Source organism: Amia ocellicauda, chromosome 5 (assembly GCF_036373705.1).
Source record: "Amia ocellicauda isolate fAmiCal2 chromosome 5, fAmiCal2.hap1, whole genome shotgun sequence".
In the NCBI taxonomy this organism is placed as follows: domain Eukaryota; kingdom Metazoa; phylum Chordata; class Actinopteri; order Amiiformes; family Amiidae; genus Amia; species Amia ocellicauda.
Window position 1 is genome coordinate 17038626 of NC_089854.1, and position 18010 is coordinate 17056635.

Sequence of the window (18010 nt, forward strand, 5' to 3'; positions counted from 1 at the left end):
GTGGTCTTATAGGACACTGAGGGCTGGCGATGCTCACAGTGTCTTCTCATCCAGCCCTCAGATCACAGTGATCCGACTGGTCCAGTCACTTTATTAGCTGAGGAAGTGTAACCTCACTCTCCAGGATACTGTACCTGCCGTCTCTTACATCCTCCTCCTCAGTTGGAATTCTGCTCCCGCTGCTCTGTTCTTCAGTTATTTTGTAACTCATACAGACTTAACTACTGTGAGAATTCATCACAGGGTTGCATTAAAGGGGCATGGTTTCACTACAATGGATGGCAATAATAGCCTTTTGGAGAAATGAACTGGTCACAAGGGTTTACACTATTTGTGGACCAGGGGCACTTGCTCTCTATATTGGGAGATTAAGAAATACTGCATATCCCTGTTACTGATTTAGTGGCCAGAAACAGGGTGCAGAATTCCAACAGGAATATGCCATCAAACAGGACAGACCCTGAGCTGGAACCAGAAGACCCTGAGGTCATGGAAGAGAGGAGATTGAAGACAAATACTGAAACATTGGGAGTTTCCTTGAATAACCATAATACAAAATAAAATAAAAGTGTCAGATATTTGTTTTCCCCCACTGCAGCCATAAACCCAGATGGTTTAAAAAGTAAATGAATATCAATCATGAACCAAATAAATAATAATCATAGTCATTAAAAAAAACAAAAACAAAACTTAAGACAATGTTGGTGCAGTTAACATTAAAATAATCACAGCACATTTCTTTTTTTTTTTTTTTTTTTTTTTTTTTTAGTGTGGTCTTCTGAGATCTATATAATTTAAAAAAAATCATATTCTTTTCATTTTCCTACAAAAACTAGTCCTATGCATTCTGAGATTCCAGTTGTACTGCGCTCCTATGATCGGTCAGTACTGAACAATAATCACGCACAGCTGACAGAGAACAAAATAAATCTTTGGAAGCAAGAAGCGGTCACAGTGGGGGAGTAGCTTTTCCTCCTGCCTACTTGCCCGTCAATTGTTTTTTTTCTTTATTTCTTTTACAGATTCGTCTTGTTGATAAAACAGGCAACTATTCCTATTTGTGCATAAAAAGCTCAGATATGGAAGTACTCCTCAACTGATCTGCAGCTGGACACAGAGAAAGGAGAGTTCTGCAGAAGCAGCGAGTCCCGTTTCAGGCCCTGGGCATTCACTGGCAATCCTTTATTGACTAATAGAGCTCAAGAATGGATGGACATCTTGAGTTAAGGGGTTTTCAACACAACATTAAAGCAGTGAAGACTGGTTAGATGCTGGCTTCGAACTTTGATCATAAACTCCTGGATTAGTCAGTGTGTCCCCACGGCTTGATTAGAAGCTGGGGGTGATCGAGAGCAGGAGCTAGTAGGCTGGGCTGTGACCGCTTCCTGCAGGGATTTTCAATAGCACCCTCCAACGAGCCGAAATCACACCCGCGCCAACCGAACCCTGGCATGGCAAAGGAGTACAACTGCGAGAAACAACACACACATACACACAGGCAAGCACAGGCACGCGCACACACACACACACACAGGCACACCTACACTCACTTATTGCATCAGGAGAATCCGCTACCACCCCCCCAACCCACCCCACCCCTGCAACTGCCCAAAGAAGCAGTCTTGGTCTACTGGCTGACTACAAGGCCTACACTGTACCACAAACACACATGTAAAAAAACTAAACTAAACAAAAATCGCTGATGTCATCGGTAAGGCTTTGACACTGCAGCTGCATGATTCTCAGTGACAGGAGACAGGAGGCATGTGAAGTAGAGGTTATTTTTGGCCATGCCCAATTAATTTAACTTGTCATGAATTAATAACAAGCCTGTTCTGCCTGGTTAAAAGACTCGGACTGTGGCATTTTTTAAAAATAGATTAATTTTTACATCTGCACATCCGTAATCTCTCTTGGTGGAAGAGGCAAGTTAAAATGGCATTACAAAAATACCAACTAGTTTCAAGCTCGTCACCTGCAATTCAGTTATGTCGCCGTTGTGCTTTGGTCGATTGAATTTAAACGAATCAGCACGGCCCCAGTGATGCATTACAGATGCTCAGGCGGTTTGGGGTGCTTGGTGGAAATCACAGCAGTGGGCATCAGTCCAGGCTAACATGGCTTACACCTTGAAAACAATGCAGAGCGCGAATCCTGTGTTTTTATTTAAATATTTCTTTCTTTAAAAAGGTAAAAAAATAATCTATAGCCCCCAAAAATATACCCGTGGACAGGGATATCGATTCTATGCACCCATAAAAAAAACAAAAAAAAAACTATAGACCTTTCTTTCGTGTTATATTCATTGAATTATTTACTAATTTTATAATTTCCTCTATGTCTTACAACAGAGAGACAGAGCATTGGTAAATAGTGTTGTAGATGCAGCACATGGTTGAGGAGCTGTTTTGCTCAAAGGGTTTGCGACTAAAACACTGGCGCTGAAATCTGTATTTTGCTTGCTCAAAGTAGTGTAGTAGCACATGTTTTTTGTCCTTTTTCTCATGGAGATGGTAAAGGATGGTTGTAAATATGTAGGTTTAATATTGTAACTGAATATATTATATGAAAAATGTTTGTTCATCAAACCAGAACTTTTTAATCTTTGTTTTTGTTCTCAATCCTATAGTCAAACCAGAGTTCCCATTTGACTTGGTTTTGTTACATGGTCATAAATGGCATCCCTTCTCAATAGTTACTATTTGTCAGGCTTCCTCCAGGGCCTATATGAAGAGCCTCCACACACACAATCTCAGCGCCTCCAGATCACAGCACAGTGGCTACAGTTAAAGATATTTTATATTAAACTATTTTACACTTCTGTCTTGAGATCAACAGACTGAATGCCTTTTGTCAGTTTATTCTGGAATCTCGGAGAGAAAAAAAAGTGGAAAAACCTATGGTCTTGCAAACAAAATGGAACGATTTATACAAATATAGTGTTTCTCTTGTTTTAATTGTTCTTTTTGTATCATAAAGCATGTTTAACACTCCGACACAGGAGGGGGGGGGTGTTTTTTTTTTTTTTTTCCTGTGTTTGACTGTCTTCCTGAGCCGAAAAACGCCAATCCTCGGATTAAAGTGCCCTCTGTCCCATTAGTGTTGCCGATTCCTCTACAGGTCTACGGCCAGCCCAAGTCCCGGTGATCGGCAGGGCTGGTTTAATGGTAGCTCACTAGTTCAAAAGACTCCGTTAACAGGCTTCATTGGTCTGAAGCCCCGCACCCCCCAACCAACCTTGTTCTAGATTATTCCATGACTGGTGATCTAGAGAGGCCTGCAGGATGAAGCTCTGTAGTGTGGAAGCTGATGCCTTAGTCAGTTATTGTCACAGTAAGGTTTGAAAGCAAACAAACGTCAGCCCGGGCAGACCTGGGTGAGACACGGGGGCCAAACGCTGTCTGACACTCAGTCGTCACATTGGTTATGATGAAAGGGAACACACAGCATTCAGTGTACACAGAGGTTCGGTTTCTTATGGGGTAAAATCCTTTAGCTTCTTTTCCATTTTTAGTGCACTTTTCCAAGGTGGGTTTGCAACAAATGTCTCAGCCTTACTGACTAGCTTACAGATATTCTGAGATTCTTTTTCCTTTTTCTTCCGAAGGTGATCAGAGAAAAACATTTTAAATTTGATGTTATAGTCGGTGGGGGGACTGACATAACAGGGACAGCTGCTAGAAGGCTGGGGAGTCGGTCTGCGTACGTCGAATGGCACGGTTAAGACGCTATGTGGACCTCAGCTGTCGTTCAGGAGGATCTTGGGAGGCCGCCCACTTGGCAGAGACGCGTGTGATGGGACTCTTCTGGGAATGGGGCGGCTGTGTTATTGCTATGCTTGGCTGGGTGTTGGACGGTTGAACCGGGGCCAGGGCAGCAACATCTCGCATCTGCATCCCTGCCACCCAGACCAGGCTCCTGTTCGCCACACATCCCTGTCCTGGCCTACCCTTCCGGCCAGTCCCCCTCGGCTGCTGTAGGGAAGTCGGATCTGTTTCTGTGGATTCAGCGCTTTGGTCTCATCTAGGTGAAGCTGCATAGATAGTAGGTAGAGAGGGAAATGGGAAGGAACTGTTTTCAAATCTGCACCAACTCAACAGCTGGGGACGAAAGAGGGAAGGTGAGGTGGGGAGAAGGGGGTTCCCATACTAGGTTGTGTTAGACTGAAGTCCAGTCAAGTGGGAAAGCAGGTTTTGTAGATTGGGTTGTTGTAGTTTCCTCTACTGTGCTTCAATCCTGCAATCCAGGTCAGCCCAGTCCGCCCCCTGCTCATTTAATTCCACAGGCAGGAAGTTTCTAAGTGTTTGACACAGTTTTATAGTATTTCACACACATCGGGGTAGGTTTGGGTCAGTCATTGCAGTCGTACCTGAATGAAGGGGACAACAGCAGGAAACGATGTGCTCAGTAAGGGGACGCTACTTTTCTTCACCGCCTGTGGAAGGGAGGGGTGACCATACAACACCGATTGGGGAGGCAAAGTGTTTGCGAAAGCTGCAGGACTTACAGTGGTTATGAATGTGAGGTTTCAACTCTGTTCTGGAGAGGAGGTGAGAGGTATTGGGAGGGGGGGAGCACAGTGAGAGGAGCCCCAGAGTGAACACTGGGACGGCTTGTAGAGTTTTTGGTTTGTTTCTTTTTGCTGTTCCCTTCCCCACCCTTGATCTGTGCCAGGTAAAGCAGACAAGACTGCTTGCGACTGGCACACTGGATTAGCTGGGAGAAACTTGCCCTAACAGTACTGCAGTGGCTCTTGTTATCAGACTAGGACGTCCAATGCCAGCCTGTATTCCCCCCTGGGACGATCTGCTATCAGACACGCAAGAAACTGGGAGTTCTGGATAGTCAGTCAGCATGGTTTTGAAATACTTTCTGCACCCCGGCTGTACTGCCATCTGCGTTCTTCGGCTTGGCTGTGTCTGAGAGCAGGCAACTTCAAAGTGTGGGTCTCTCGATTATAAAAAAAGAAAAATAATCCCACTGTGAAGCAAGGCTGTTAGAAGATCAAGTATCTGATTGTAAAAGTGAGATGACCCCCAAAAGCTAATAAGATAGAATCAGCTGGCACTTACATAACCTTCCATCAGCTGGGAGGATTGCCCCTACTCTGGTTGTGCAGACAAAGGATCAGCAGATCTCATAGAGAGATAGTAAAAGAAAGGCAAGAGGAAAAAATCTCTTACACCCAGCAGCAGCATTCGGATTGATAGAATCCTGTGTTTCATTCGTTTCTCTTTTGTTATCTTTGAGTTTCCTCCGTTTAACGTGTAAGAGTTTGGGGTGCTTCTGGGCAATATGAAAGAAACCTTTTAGGATTCAGAGGTGAACAAGGGTCTGTACAAGTGGCCAGGGGGAGATATGGTGATGCTGGGGGTAAGAGAATACAACAGCTGGCATTAATATGACAATTAACTGAAGCCAGTAAGTGTTTAAACCCACTGGGTGTCAGTGGAGGAGGGCGCTGACATGCCGAGACTGGCCTAGGGCTGATGGAAGATTAAGTAAGCCTTAAATTAAAAACAAAATTGAACAAATAACAATAATAATTCTGATCATCTTAATATAAAAGCAATAAAATATAATAATCATTAAAAATAAAACGTGTTTCAGAGTTTTAAGACTGACCCGACAAAAAAAAAAAGTACCTTTATCGCTCAAACTGGCTCTAGTAAACAGACAAGTCAGTGGGAGCTGGGAATTGTTGCCCAGTCTGAGCTGAGAGAGAGACTTAGCAAAGACAGGGAGGGAGGGCTGCATTTCCCCAGGTATATATATATAAAAAATAAGTCATGTTTGCCCATTGCTGAAAGAAGACACGGTGGGGGAGAGGTTCCTGGGGTGTTCTTTTCACTCCTTTGGCGTCTGCTTCAAATCCTGGCCTCTCCATCCCAGAAGTCCTTTCCCATAAGCTGCCGAATCCAATCCTTCACCAGCTCGGCTCCCAGACACCCCCAGAAAATGTCACACACACGAGTCCGGCCGAGGAGTGCGGTGTGGGAGCATTACTAACTAGCTGCACTGATTTGGCTCTGACCCTGGAGGCCAGGCTGCCTCCACACTCCAGCCTCTGCCCCAGTCTCACACCCAGGGCCCCCCCTGTTTCGGAGGGTGTGGGGAGAAGTGGTGGTGAAGTCCAAAAGAAGGTTGAAGTTGGGTTAGGGGTGGACAGGCCGGTGGGAGGGTGTGTGAGTGAAACAGAGGAGGGCCGGGTGTGTCCTGTCTTCAGCAAACCCCTTCCTACTCCCACCCCCCCTCCTCTATTTGCGCTCGCCTGGGCCGCTGAACATCTGGCTGAACTTCTTGAGCTGCTCGCTGGCTGTGAGCGACTCTTCCTGCAGCCGCTGGTTGTTCTCGCGCAGGTTGGCCACCTCTACCAGCAGGGCCACCTTGTCCTGCTTCTCCTGAAAGACACACACACAGAAGCACATGTTGAAGGACAGGGAACATTCGTTATTCTATTCTCAAAACCTTGTGTGTTTCTTTTCTGATGCAGGGCAGTTTGAACCCATTAAAAACACTAGGGCTCTAAAGCACATCATGCCCAGACTATGATCTGTTTATGGATTATTGATCATATTGGAGATGCCAGTGCTGCCCTTACCTTTTCTAGGTCGTTATTGAGCTGCTTCAACATCACCTCCAGGTGGTAGATCCTGCCTGACAGGTCGCTGGAAATCTCCTCGCTGAAATCAACAGCAGCACAGCGTCAGTCAGAGCCTCTGCACCCCCACAACACACACACACACACACACACACACACACACACACACGCACACACACGCACACACACGCACACACGCACACACATGCCTCAAGGAAACGGGGACATATGGGCTCAGGATGCATGGAGTGGGGTGGCTGCATCGTTCAGGTTAGTTCAAGGACTCAGTAAGAACTGCCAGGGTCTCTCTCTCTCTCTCTCTCTCTCTCTTCAAAGTATATAAGTGTTGAGCTAAACTAATACAGATGAAGTCAAACAGCGCCTAACAGTGATCAGATCTGTTCTGACAGTGGGAATTCACATCAGCTGTCCCTTCAACCTCCCCTTCCAGCTCCTTCACAACACATCACTGAAACTCCAACAGCACTTTGCCCTACAAAATCTGTGCAGAGCCTTAACATCAAACTGAAATATAAGTCCTGTAGAGGTGTACAACACTGGCTGTTTCGTATGGTTTTGCGTTAATGAGTTGCACAGCTCACTTGAATGCATTTCTGATGGGTCCTAACATACCAAATCATCGCACAGAAATAGTCTGGCCTGATGATACGTGTCACAAAAGAGTAGATCTATAGTAACTGTGAGATAGGATGTGTGTGTGTGTACAAAGCATAACAAAGGAATTATATACAATAAGCGGACAAGTGGTGGCCATCCATCTACTCTGTGAAATTGCTTAGGAGATCCTCTTTGGAATGATACACAAGCTGAAAAGTGATTTAGTGGCAATTTGTTTTGGGGTGACTCCAATTAGGGCCTGGGAGAGAGACTGTAAACTGCTATTCTGGGCAATGAAGAGGTGAATATCCCATCACTGTCCAACAGATGGTGCTGTATTGTTACAGTATAAGCATTAAAAGAGGGGAGAATAAAATAGAATGGATGGCTAGAACAACCTGTCTTGGAGAGCAGGGTTTAACTCAATTAGATGACAAAGAATTTAGAAACCTTTCATTAGAAAACGTATTAAATGAGAGATCATTTGGAACAAACACCTGCATATCCCCTCTAGCCAGTCCACAAAGCCCAGAGTCTGCTTCATTCCGCAAGTCACGGTTTGTTTGCTTGAATGCTCAATTACTAACATTGTTCACTTGTGAACACATGAGAATACGGTTAACAACCCTGAAACTGGTTAAAACCTCATATACAGTGCCTGTAGGAAGTAATCACCCCCCTTGGACTTCTTCACATTCTACAAATTGAAATGGGACTAAAGGGTAAGTCTCTACCAGGTTTGCACATCTGGATTGTGCAATATGGGCCCATTCTTGGCAAAATTGTTCAAGCTCTGTAAAGTTGGATGTGCATTTTTGGTGGACAGCAATCTTAAAGTCTTGGCACATATTCTCAATCAGATCCTGTGCTTTGACTGAGCCACGGTAGGACATTCACTTCTATGTTTTTAAGCCACTCCAGGGTCGCTTTGGCTGTGCTTAGGGTCATTGTCCTGCTGAAAGGTGAAACTCTGTCCAGTCTTGGGTCTCTTGCAGCCTGAAGCTTTTCCTCAAGGATTTGCATGTATTTAGCTCCATCCAATTTGCCCTCCACCCTGACAAGCTTCCTTTGTCCTTTTCATCTTATCCCCATAACATGATGCTGCTGCCACCACCATGTTTCACAGTAGGGATGGCATTACCTGGGTGATGCGCTGTGTTGGGTTTGCGCCACACATAAGGCTTTGCATTTAGGCCAAATATTTCCCTTTTATTTTCAGCGGACCACAGAATCTTTTGCCATATCTTCTAAACAGTCTCCCACTTGCCTTTTTGCAAATTCAGAGAGATTTGAAATTTGTCTTTTTTCAGAAATGGCTTCTTTCTTGTCATTCTTCCATAGAGGCCAGTTTGTTTGAGTATCTGACCTATTGCTGACACATGGACATTTTTTTTTTTTTTTTTGGCTTCTTAGTTTGGGAGTTCAGCCTTTTCTAAGAAGATTCTAGGTGGTACCTTCTTAATGATCGACTATTCCTTGGAGCACAGCTATGTCTTTTAAATCTTTTTATACGCCTGAATGAATACTTACCTAATGAAAACTTGTCAGTTTATTTTTTTTATTGATTTTGTTTTCAGCCCCTCCATTGTTTCCCACATTGAAAAGTGTGGAGCAGATTGTGTAAGTCAATGGAAAAAGAAACGCAACAAAATGTGATAAAGTCCAAGGGGGGGTGAATGTTTCCTATAGGCACTGTAGTTCAGGTACAGGTCACGCTGTTTGTCATGGTCATAGCCACAGGGAAGACACTGGGACTAGGAGCTGAGGGGTCGGGATGTGCGTACCTGAAGGTGGGGGTGGTCCGGGGTGTCTGGGGGGTGTGGGAGTGCACAGGGCTGGAGGCCGTGCGGAGGTCGGATCCTGCCAGGGGCTCACTGAGGGAGAACAGTGACACAGCTCTCTGCACTGGAAAACACAACACACAGACATCAGCCGCCCTGCAGGAGAAAGTGCACTGCCATACACACACTCGGACTGCAGCAAGTCCTGCAAAGCTACCAAACACACCAGCAACTGAATGCCTGTCAAAATCGTTCAGGTAAAACTGATTTTCTTCACGGTGAAGTTACAAAGAAAGAAAAAAAAAAAAAAAAAAAAAAAAAATTATATATATATATATATATATATATATATATATAATAAAACCTATATACAGTACTGTGCAAACGTTTTGGGCATGTGTGAAAAAATGCTGTAAAGTAAGAATGCTTTCATAAATAGACATGTTAATAGATTATATTTATCAATTAACAAAATGAGATTTTTCTTCTGTTCACTCACTTTGCAATCAAATCCATATTTGGTGTGACCACCATTTGCCTTCAAAACAGCATTAATTGACTTGATTTAGATTTTTTCTTGCACAGCAACAGCATTAAACAATTTCTATCTGAAAGCTATTAATTGTGCATTTACAGATAAAAATGCCTTTCCTGCACTTCCTGTAATGCTAAGCCAGCCATGCTGGTAATTTTTTTTCCTCTCTCTATAGGCCACAGGGGCTAAATAAAGGAAATTCACAGTATCATGCAACTGGTTCAGAGATATATCTGTACAAATTGAATAGTGTCACAGCCCATAAAAGAAGCTAAAAACTACATTGATAATATGATAATAACATGCTGTCCTGATTCAGCACTGATTCAGCTGAATGGGTCTGACAGCAATTCTACATGGGACTTTCTCTCAGCGAGTTGTCTAGGTATAACAATGAAGTGGGTCTCAGAGGGGCTGCCAGGCTGTTAGTTTTTTCCAGTACCAGGTCTGTGGCACTGCACACAGGCTGAGGAGATCATTTAGGCCCAGGAACAGGCGTCGGCTGGGGGCGCGCTCCCACGATCTCTCAGCATGGGCGACCACAGCGGCCCTTTGTGGCCAGACGGAGTGGGAGGTATCCAGTGACAGGATCTCAGGAGTGTCGGGTTCCTGAGCTCAGAACGGGCCTGTCTGTGTAGAGGACAATAGCAGCTCCCTCCCAGGCCCTCGCCCCCTGCACTGTTGCTTTACAAACCATTAAGCTACGTTTTACTCTGCAGATAATGTGTGTGTGAATATATAAAAATGTATGTGTGTGTGTGTGTGTAAATATAGTTTCACTAGTGATGAAAATGATCTAATTTATTAATCAGAGCTTCAGGTAATTTGTGGATAATTGCACAAGGGTTTGTTTTTCTTAAAAGGGGAGATGCAACCCCACCTCACTATCAATAAAATAAAAAAGGCTCACCACAAAAACCCATTAAAAAGATAGATGACAAAAAAAAAAAAAAACTGTTCCTGATCTCAGAAAATCAACTCGATGTATATGGGGATGACTGAAATGTCCATCCAAAGAGAACGCTGTACGCTAAGTGAAGCTGAGCTAAGTGGAGCAGTGCAGCCTGACCAGTTGGGCAACCCCTACCTTCATATGCTTTGGCAGCGTTGACCAGGCTGGCCCACTCCAGCCCACAGGCGGTGTCGGGCAGCGGCATCATTCCTGGGTCCAGACGGCGCAGGGGGGCCTTGTCCCGGGCCTCTGTGAGGGACAGCTCTGAGGCTGAGATGTTGGCTGGATGGCGGGAGAAGAAAACATAGCGTGTGCATCACTCTGAACAGCAGCAAAGAGTTGCAGGAAAAAAGGACAACACAACATTTTCAAAGAGCATAATTTAGTCAAAGCCTGGTTTCCTGTGGGCAGATCTGTGATGTATTCATAGTGGATGATGTTGCCCAGCTCAGATACTTATGAACAGTGCAGCTGCAGGAGGCATTCCTAAAAAATGAAAAGCTCTGAGCTTCTGGAAGTTGGAAAATTTTAGATAAAAAACAAAACCAGAAATAACTAAAAAAAACAGCATAATGAAACTGAAATCTTAGTCCGGATTTTAGACTCTCTCTAACTAGAAATAATGCACAGCCAGGGGCCAGGTGAGCAAGCAAGGGTCTGACCGGGCGAATAAAATCCTACAGTGCAATGAATGGCAGTGCCCAAGTCCCCGAGCCTGGCTGTAACAGGATCCCAGACCGTTGCCCCCGTGACGCCCCAAGGACTTACACTTCTTGTCAGGCAGCAGGCCGGAGCCTGAGGGCCCGTGGGTGCGCCGCAAGGGCAGGGTGCTGGAGAACAGGACGTCATTGGGCACTGTGGGGTCGAAGCTGGCGTAGCTGGGGTCCCGGCGGCCGCTGCAGATGCTCTCGTCAGAAAAGGTGCGCTGCAGGGTCTTTCTGGGAGACTGAGGGCGACAACACACTGGGTTACAATGCACCCTGTCATGTCACGCGGCCATCTCACATGCCCAGGTTCTTGATTCAACCTGAAGGGCTTACTTTGAAAGTTAAAACGTCACTTTTTCTAAGAGAAAACTAAAACAACTTGTCCTAGGAATTGAAAATGCTTTTTCTTCTACATTTTACTTTCCATTCACTGTGCTTTCCTGAGGTTCAGCCATTTTTGCACTTTGTTTGACAGGTATGAGACTATTGTGATGTTACTCAGGGTACTAAATAGGGACAGTGCATTTACTGTAATATATCATGGCATTTTTAAAGTTTAAATGCAGCACAGAGTGGAGGGGGTATAACCATAGGGAAGCCCAGGTAGCATCGTCATCATCCTCAGTCTTTGTCATGCCTTCCAAAGACCTCCCCTCACCTCCACCATCTGTATGTCTTTATCTCTCGTTGTCCAGTCTGCTATGCAAATGTCTTAATCAGGCCTAGTCAATGAACCCAAGCTGACACCCAGCAAAACAGTGTCACATGTGTAGGAGACCGAGTCATGTTAGAAGTGCAACAGTCGTGCCGTGCAGCTTAACAATGCTGGACTTTCATCAACGGTGGTGAGGTGGGTGGGGTCCGGGGAGGGGGGCGTGTGATGGGACTCACCCCATCCTTGTCCTGGAGCTCAGAGCTGGGGTTGTCCATGATGATGAGTTTCTTCAGGTCGTCCTCGATGGTGGACTTGTAGGTCTTCCTTGGGGAGCGCAGGTCCCTCAGTGACGCCCGGAGCCGCGGCTGACCGAACACGTTCTTGGCGTTGCTGTCTACTTGCCTGGAGAGAAGGGAACAAACAGACACACATATGATGACTCAATGGGCAGAATCCACAGCACTACTAGACATTGCTGCAAGCATAGTTAAGAAAGCCTGCTACCATTCTCTTAGAAGTAAAAGGGAAGCTGGCCTGAGGATATTCTTGTATACCCTGTTCAATTATGGGCCAATTAAAACTAATCTGGGATCGTTGGCAGTGGCACATGGCACATAAAGCAATAAAACATATTGGGTTCTTGTGATCAGGGTGCTTCAAGAAGGAACACCAGATTACACTCACTGGAATATGTATTCACTGTGGTGTACATGTACAGATCTGTCTTTTATTAAGCTTCACGCTCAAGGCAATGTTAATTTACTGCAGAAATAAGTATTCAGATTTTTTTTCTTCACCCCCTTCATCTTCTATGAAACCAGTTAAAAAGTAATAAATGCAAGTCTTGATTTCTACTGTGTCTACGGTGTCATTGTGTCTGTGCACCGTGTCTCTGCTCTGTGGTTTAATTTGATTTGGTTTTTCCCTGATGTTTTAATTAGGCCACTTAAAAGTGTCATGCATGTCAGCGTTTGTGGCTCTGGCTTACTTTTCCATCCCAAGTTGAAATCAAATGCATGGGTGGCATTTATAAGCCCTTAATGAAGATTGCCTTTTGCCTATTTGTCATTTGCCTACTTAGACAGCCACCCCTGCCCCAGAATTCTAATATGTTACATTTGCATAGTACTCTACACAGCATCATTAGATACTTTCTGACCACCAGACACATTCATAATGCCAACTCATAGGGATAAATGTTGAAATGAAGGGAGAGAACTGCATAGACCAGGAGCTTGAAAATGCAATAGCCTGTTGCCCTATATAAGCACTCATAACCTAGCTATACTCAGGAATACAGCTGTGGATGGGAATCTGCCCAGACCACAATGCACCTGGGTGCCGTCAGGACCAGCATCAGGGAAGAGATTCCTTTGGCTGGTAAGGTACAGCATTAGCTGTGTCTCAACATGTCTTGATTTTAATCTTTCGATGATTAAGCTACCTTAAAATCAGTAATCTTCAGTCTTTAAACCACTGCTTAATGTGTCTATTAATGGCATAAGGAGGGGAGCAGTTTCGGTTTATTGCTTAAGATTTTTTGTGTGCGTGTGCTTTCTTTTGTTTTTGTACTTCTGTTTAATAAAACTGCTGTCTGGTGAATCCCGGGTTTAAGTTGACAAAAAGAACATGTTCACGCCTGCATTGGATGTTCCAAACCAATTAACTGCAGTGTAATTACAAAGATGGACAAAATGTGCAAGTACTTCTTCTTGTTGCTTTCACATCGTTCACATTCACAAGGACAGAGATGCATCCTAAAGTCAGTTCAAACAAGTGGAATCTTTACAGTTTCCCCCAGGCTGAACCAGGGCTCAACATCAGTAAATTAAAGAATTGAGAAACAAGCATATTTTAACAAACAATATTTATCTAACCGAAATGAGTCATGAAATTGTGTCATTTCTAATGAAGAGTGGTAATACTTTTGATTAGATGTGTATTTGCCTAATTGAGCTTTACGAGTACAATTAACTGGCACAAGAGCCCTGCAGCTTTTAAACCCCAAACGAGATCTCAGTGCTGTGCAATGGGAGGTTTTAATGTTCCCTTCTTTAACTAAACCTCTCCCTGCAGTTCCCCTTAAAACAGGGTGGGTGGCACTAACAAGGGAGGGAAGGGGAGGGGTAAGGTTGGTTGGGAGTAAAGAATAAAATAAATTGACCAATGTAAAGAAACCAAGAAAAAAAACAAAAGAAATCCAGAAACCCAGAGATTGAATCATAAGCAGCTGTGCCCGCATTTACTACGGCACTTCAGAGACTTTAACAAGACCCAACTCATTTCACAACAAGGCAAAAGAACAAACACTTTCACAGGGGGAGTCTGAGGCGCTGTAGATAAAAGGCCAGTTTACAGTGATTCCGCAAGGGTAGATAAGAGCCCCAATGAGGCTTTGATCTGTAGCCCCTAGGAACAGCATGGTGCCTTGCCCTGGAGCTCCCGGTGTGTGAAAACCTATGGAGTTTGTGTAAAATGATCACTATAATTCTTAAAATACTTACTTTACATCACTATCCCCTAAATGAACAGATATTTTCACCAAAATTGCATCCTGCCCAACAGTTTAATACGTTTACAAATGTAAATGTGCACCTGTCATCACCAACTCCATTTCCTGAAAGTAGTGAAAGTCACTGGCAGGGAGTTATTTTCATTATTACAATTACTATTATTAAAGATGAAGGCTATTATGAACAGAGACCGGACCATTGCTGTTTCAGGCAGAGCAAGTTTACGCTTAGGCCTATATCTACAAATCCCATTGGATCATCTGTGAGATCCTGACGCGCAAGCAAAGGGAACTTTAGATCGTGTCGACAGGTTGATGTAATCCTGGGTTTGAAAGGGTTCACATCAGAGAGACTGACTGGCTGTTGGTTACCGCAGCTCTTTCACCCATCCTCTCTCCCATTCCATCAAAACCAAAAGCAGCTTTTTTCAAAGCCTTGTCCACAGGAAATCCCGCGCATGTTGTTTATTGGAAACAGCGAGAACGACAGACGCCAGCAGCTGGTACAGATTACCCCCCCCGTCCTCTATTGTTTACTACTCTATTATGTCACTGCAAAAGCAGGATGTCTTCTAATAAAAGCACCACGGTGTCTGTGTGGGCGCTCACTAGTGTGTAGAACTGTCACTGTAACTCACTGCATTTGACAGCATTAATCTGCACAATCCCACTGTCTCTTGAGTGTTTCATTGTAGACAGTGGGTGTTGATAGGCTGTGGTTCTCTCCTGTGTCATTGCTTTGTTATGCTGTACATGTGCTGCTGAAACCACTGTACACTTCTGTAACTTTTGGGCAGTGTAAAATTTTACAGTTGCATGTACATTTATAGTGCGTCCTGGAAATAGAGGTCAGCCAAATAATAATACATGTACTATTGTAACTGCACAAATGTGTAATAATCATTCCAGTCATTGTAATCATGAATAATACTAATCAGGTTTCCCTCTAGGAGATTACAGCATTTCCTGTTTGATAAGCATTTCCAAAGCACTCACTGTTCATTCATCGAGCGAGAGGAAGCCCGTCAGCACACTGTTCTGATTATTCCCATTCCAGCTTGCGCGGCGTGCGGGAGATTGCCATTGTCAGCCGAGCAGTTGCATTAGTGGGAATAACTTTGATGCCTTCACACAGTGTTTGCATGGCACAGAGAGCCACACAAGGCACAGAATGCAGAGCTTGAAGGGCGGTCTACGACTGTGACTCACTGCACACAGATGAAGAGCGTCTAGATGAATCCGGCAAAGGGAGCACTCACTGTTCATTGTGTGCATCGCGTGCCGTTTTGTCCACAGTGAATGGCTGATCAAAAGAGGATGTCATACTGATAATTACCCAGCAGGCCAGTGGGTCGTCAGGAAGGGAAGTCTATTAAAGCTTTCCTCTGGGGGAGTGACAAGACCATGACTGCGACCCTTCCAGCTTAAGCATGCCCCCACCCCTCTCCCAATCAGAGACCATAATCCCCCTCTCTAGACCACCACACAATTGAAAGGGAGGATTACATTAAATTTCCTCCAAAGGGCTTTCCCAGCAGGGTCTAAGCGCTCGATTGTCTGCCAATGGCACGGGCCATTGCTGGCAATGATCGCCTGGATACGGGAATGGGAGCAGGGAGGAGATTACAGGTGAGAGGACCTGGGATTCATCCCCTCTTGCTTGATTGGTTGTGCCCTAGCCTTCTGACCCAAGCAGCTTGTTTTCTATTTAGGATCCCAGAAAATTGGCCTCCAGCTGCTTCACACCTGCCCACATCTGTGTAAGAACAGTGTGCAATTTCTGTCCTAAAGACACTCGCACTCATCCATCCATTGAACCTGTTAGGCCACTGTGCCAGCCATGCACTTCCATCTCTGACATTATTTTCCTCCATGGGAAGCTAGTCCTGGTTTATTTGCAGCGCAATCGACATCCGAATGCACAAGTGTAATACCAAGTGAAGGAAAAGTTCAGGGCAACCCACAAGTGAGCAAGAGTTCAGATAAGGAGCTTGGTATGATCTTCTGTCACAGTGCTGGGGATTTTGGACCAGAAGCATTAGGGTTCTCTCTGTCAATCCTGCTACTCCTCCAGCAGACAACACATACTGTTGATGGCAATTCTCCAATCCTTAAATTTCGCCTCTCCCAGGACACCGAAAGATACCCCTATATAGAATCTTGCAATGTATTGTGCACATGCTCTTAGGTCATTTTGTCCAGTTCAGCATAAAATTGGTATATTACTCTTTCTGTATTGTGCTTGTTGAAATGTGACAAACTAAGTCCTCCCACAGATAAGGGGCATGTACTAACAAATAAATAATAAACACTGAAATGCATGTGTAAAACCTTACATTCTTACAAAATTACATATGTTGCCATCTCATGTGTTTCACAAATGATAAGGTTTCTCACAGCCAGGTGGTTCACCAGCCCTCCCATCAAAATTGTTTGGAATTTAAACCAAAACCAAAATGACAAACACAGATGCTTACCTCTTGCCGTCAGTGGAGATGGCTGTGGCAGTGCCCTGGGTGGCATTGGGTGCCGTGCCAGGGCTGGTGGCAGCCTCCTCCGCCTGCTTCCAGCCGCTGCCGTGCTTGCTTTTGTAGAGGGACTTGGGTGCCGAGGTGGAGAGCTGGTAGGACCCTGATTGGCTGGATTTGACGGACCGGGGCTTTTCACTGGTGGGTGTCTTGTAGCCCTGCGGGGTGTAGCAGGCCCTGGGGTGACGGCAAACACACAAACACACACAGACAGGAGAGTTCTGTAAGTGACGGCCACTATGACAAAGTGGGCAGTCCGCACAAGCGGTAGGGGCAAAACAGACAGACGATTATGGAGAAAAGCCTTTAATCTGTCTATAGACTGCTGCCCCCACCCCACCCCGTCAACTCCCCCCATGTCTCTGGGCACTGGGGTTCACAGCTGTGCAGCCAACAAAGACCCCCTACAATGGGATTACACTGGGATAACTCAATGGGGGCTTCTCTCTGCTAACTGGGCCTTGATGATGAGCCAGCATGGATGTACCTGGATTACAAGGGTAGTGTTTACTTGTTTGTTTAGTTCACTTAAATCCTTTTTGTGTTTACCATGTTTTTCTTCTCTTTTAATTGACCAATTTCCTTCTGTCCTTCTTCTTTCCACCCATAATAAAAATCTACAGTATTTTTTTTTGTAACCCTTCCAGTGGTGAATAAACATTCAACTCAGGAGTAGGATCAGTACAGATAGAAAGACGGGCCACCAGCTGTGAGCCAAGAGCTGTGTAGAATACAGGACAAAGCAAAATTGACTGAATCTGAGTCACTGTGGATAAGGCAATTCTACAGTGGTACTCATGTTGTAAGAAAAACAATCCAAAAATCATCCAAGTGTATTTTTTGTATCAGACTAGTTTAATTAAAGACATTGTTTGTGTGCAAATTAAAACAAGTAACTGCAGTTCTCAGAAATCTGCAAACTAGTATGGTTATATTTTTTCATTTATTAATTTGTATTCTCAATCCCAGGCTTGATAAACAAAACAACTATGACATACCTACAAGGGACTAAAAGATAGTGTACACATAAAAATAAAGCACGACAAAAGATGCACAGCAGAACTATAGGGTGATTGTTAATTCATCAAACCATTTCAGTTACTCATAAAATTAAAAAGATT

General features: G+C 44.5%; 1 protein-coding gene across 3 annotated transcripts in view; it reads right to left on the reverse strand.

Annotated features, from left to right (window-relative positions):
• Positions 1-735: 735 nt before the first annotated feature.
• sipa1l3 (signal-induced proliferation-associated 1 like 3) overlaps positions 736-18010 on the reverse strand; it is a 94235-nt gene continuing 76960 nt past the window's right edge. For all 3 annotated transcript variants that reach the window (XM_066704030.1, XM_066704031.1, XM_066704029.1), the window contains 7 exons: positions 16839-17066; positions 12086-12251; positions 11256-11433; positions 10623-10769; positions 9004-9124; positions 6602-6683; positions 736-6401 (listed from right to left, as the gene is read on the reverse strand). In XM_066704030.1, the coding sequence (XP_066560127.1) occupies positions 6258-6401; positions 6602-6683; positions 9004-9124; positions 10623-10769; positions 11256-11433; positions 12086-12251; positions 16839-17066 (1066 nt within the window). In that variant the 3' untranslated portion in view covers positions 736-6257. The remainder of the gene's footprint in view (positions 6402-6601; positions 6684-9003; positions 9125-10622; positions 10770-11255; positions 11434-12085; positions 12252-16838; positions 17067-18010) is intronic.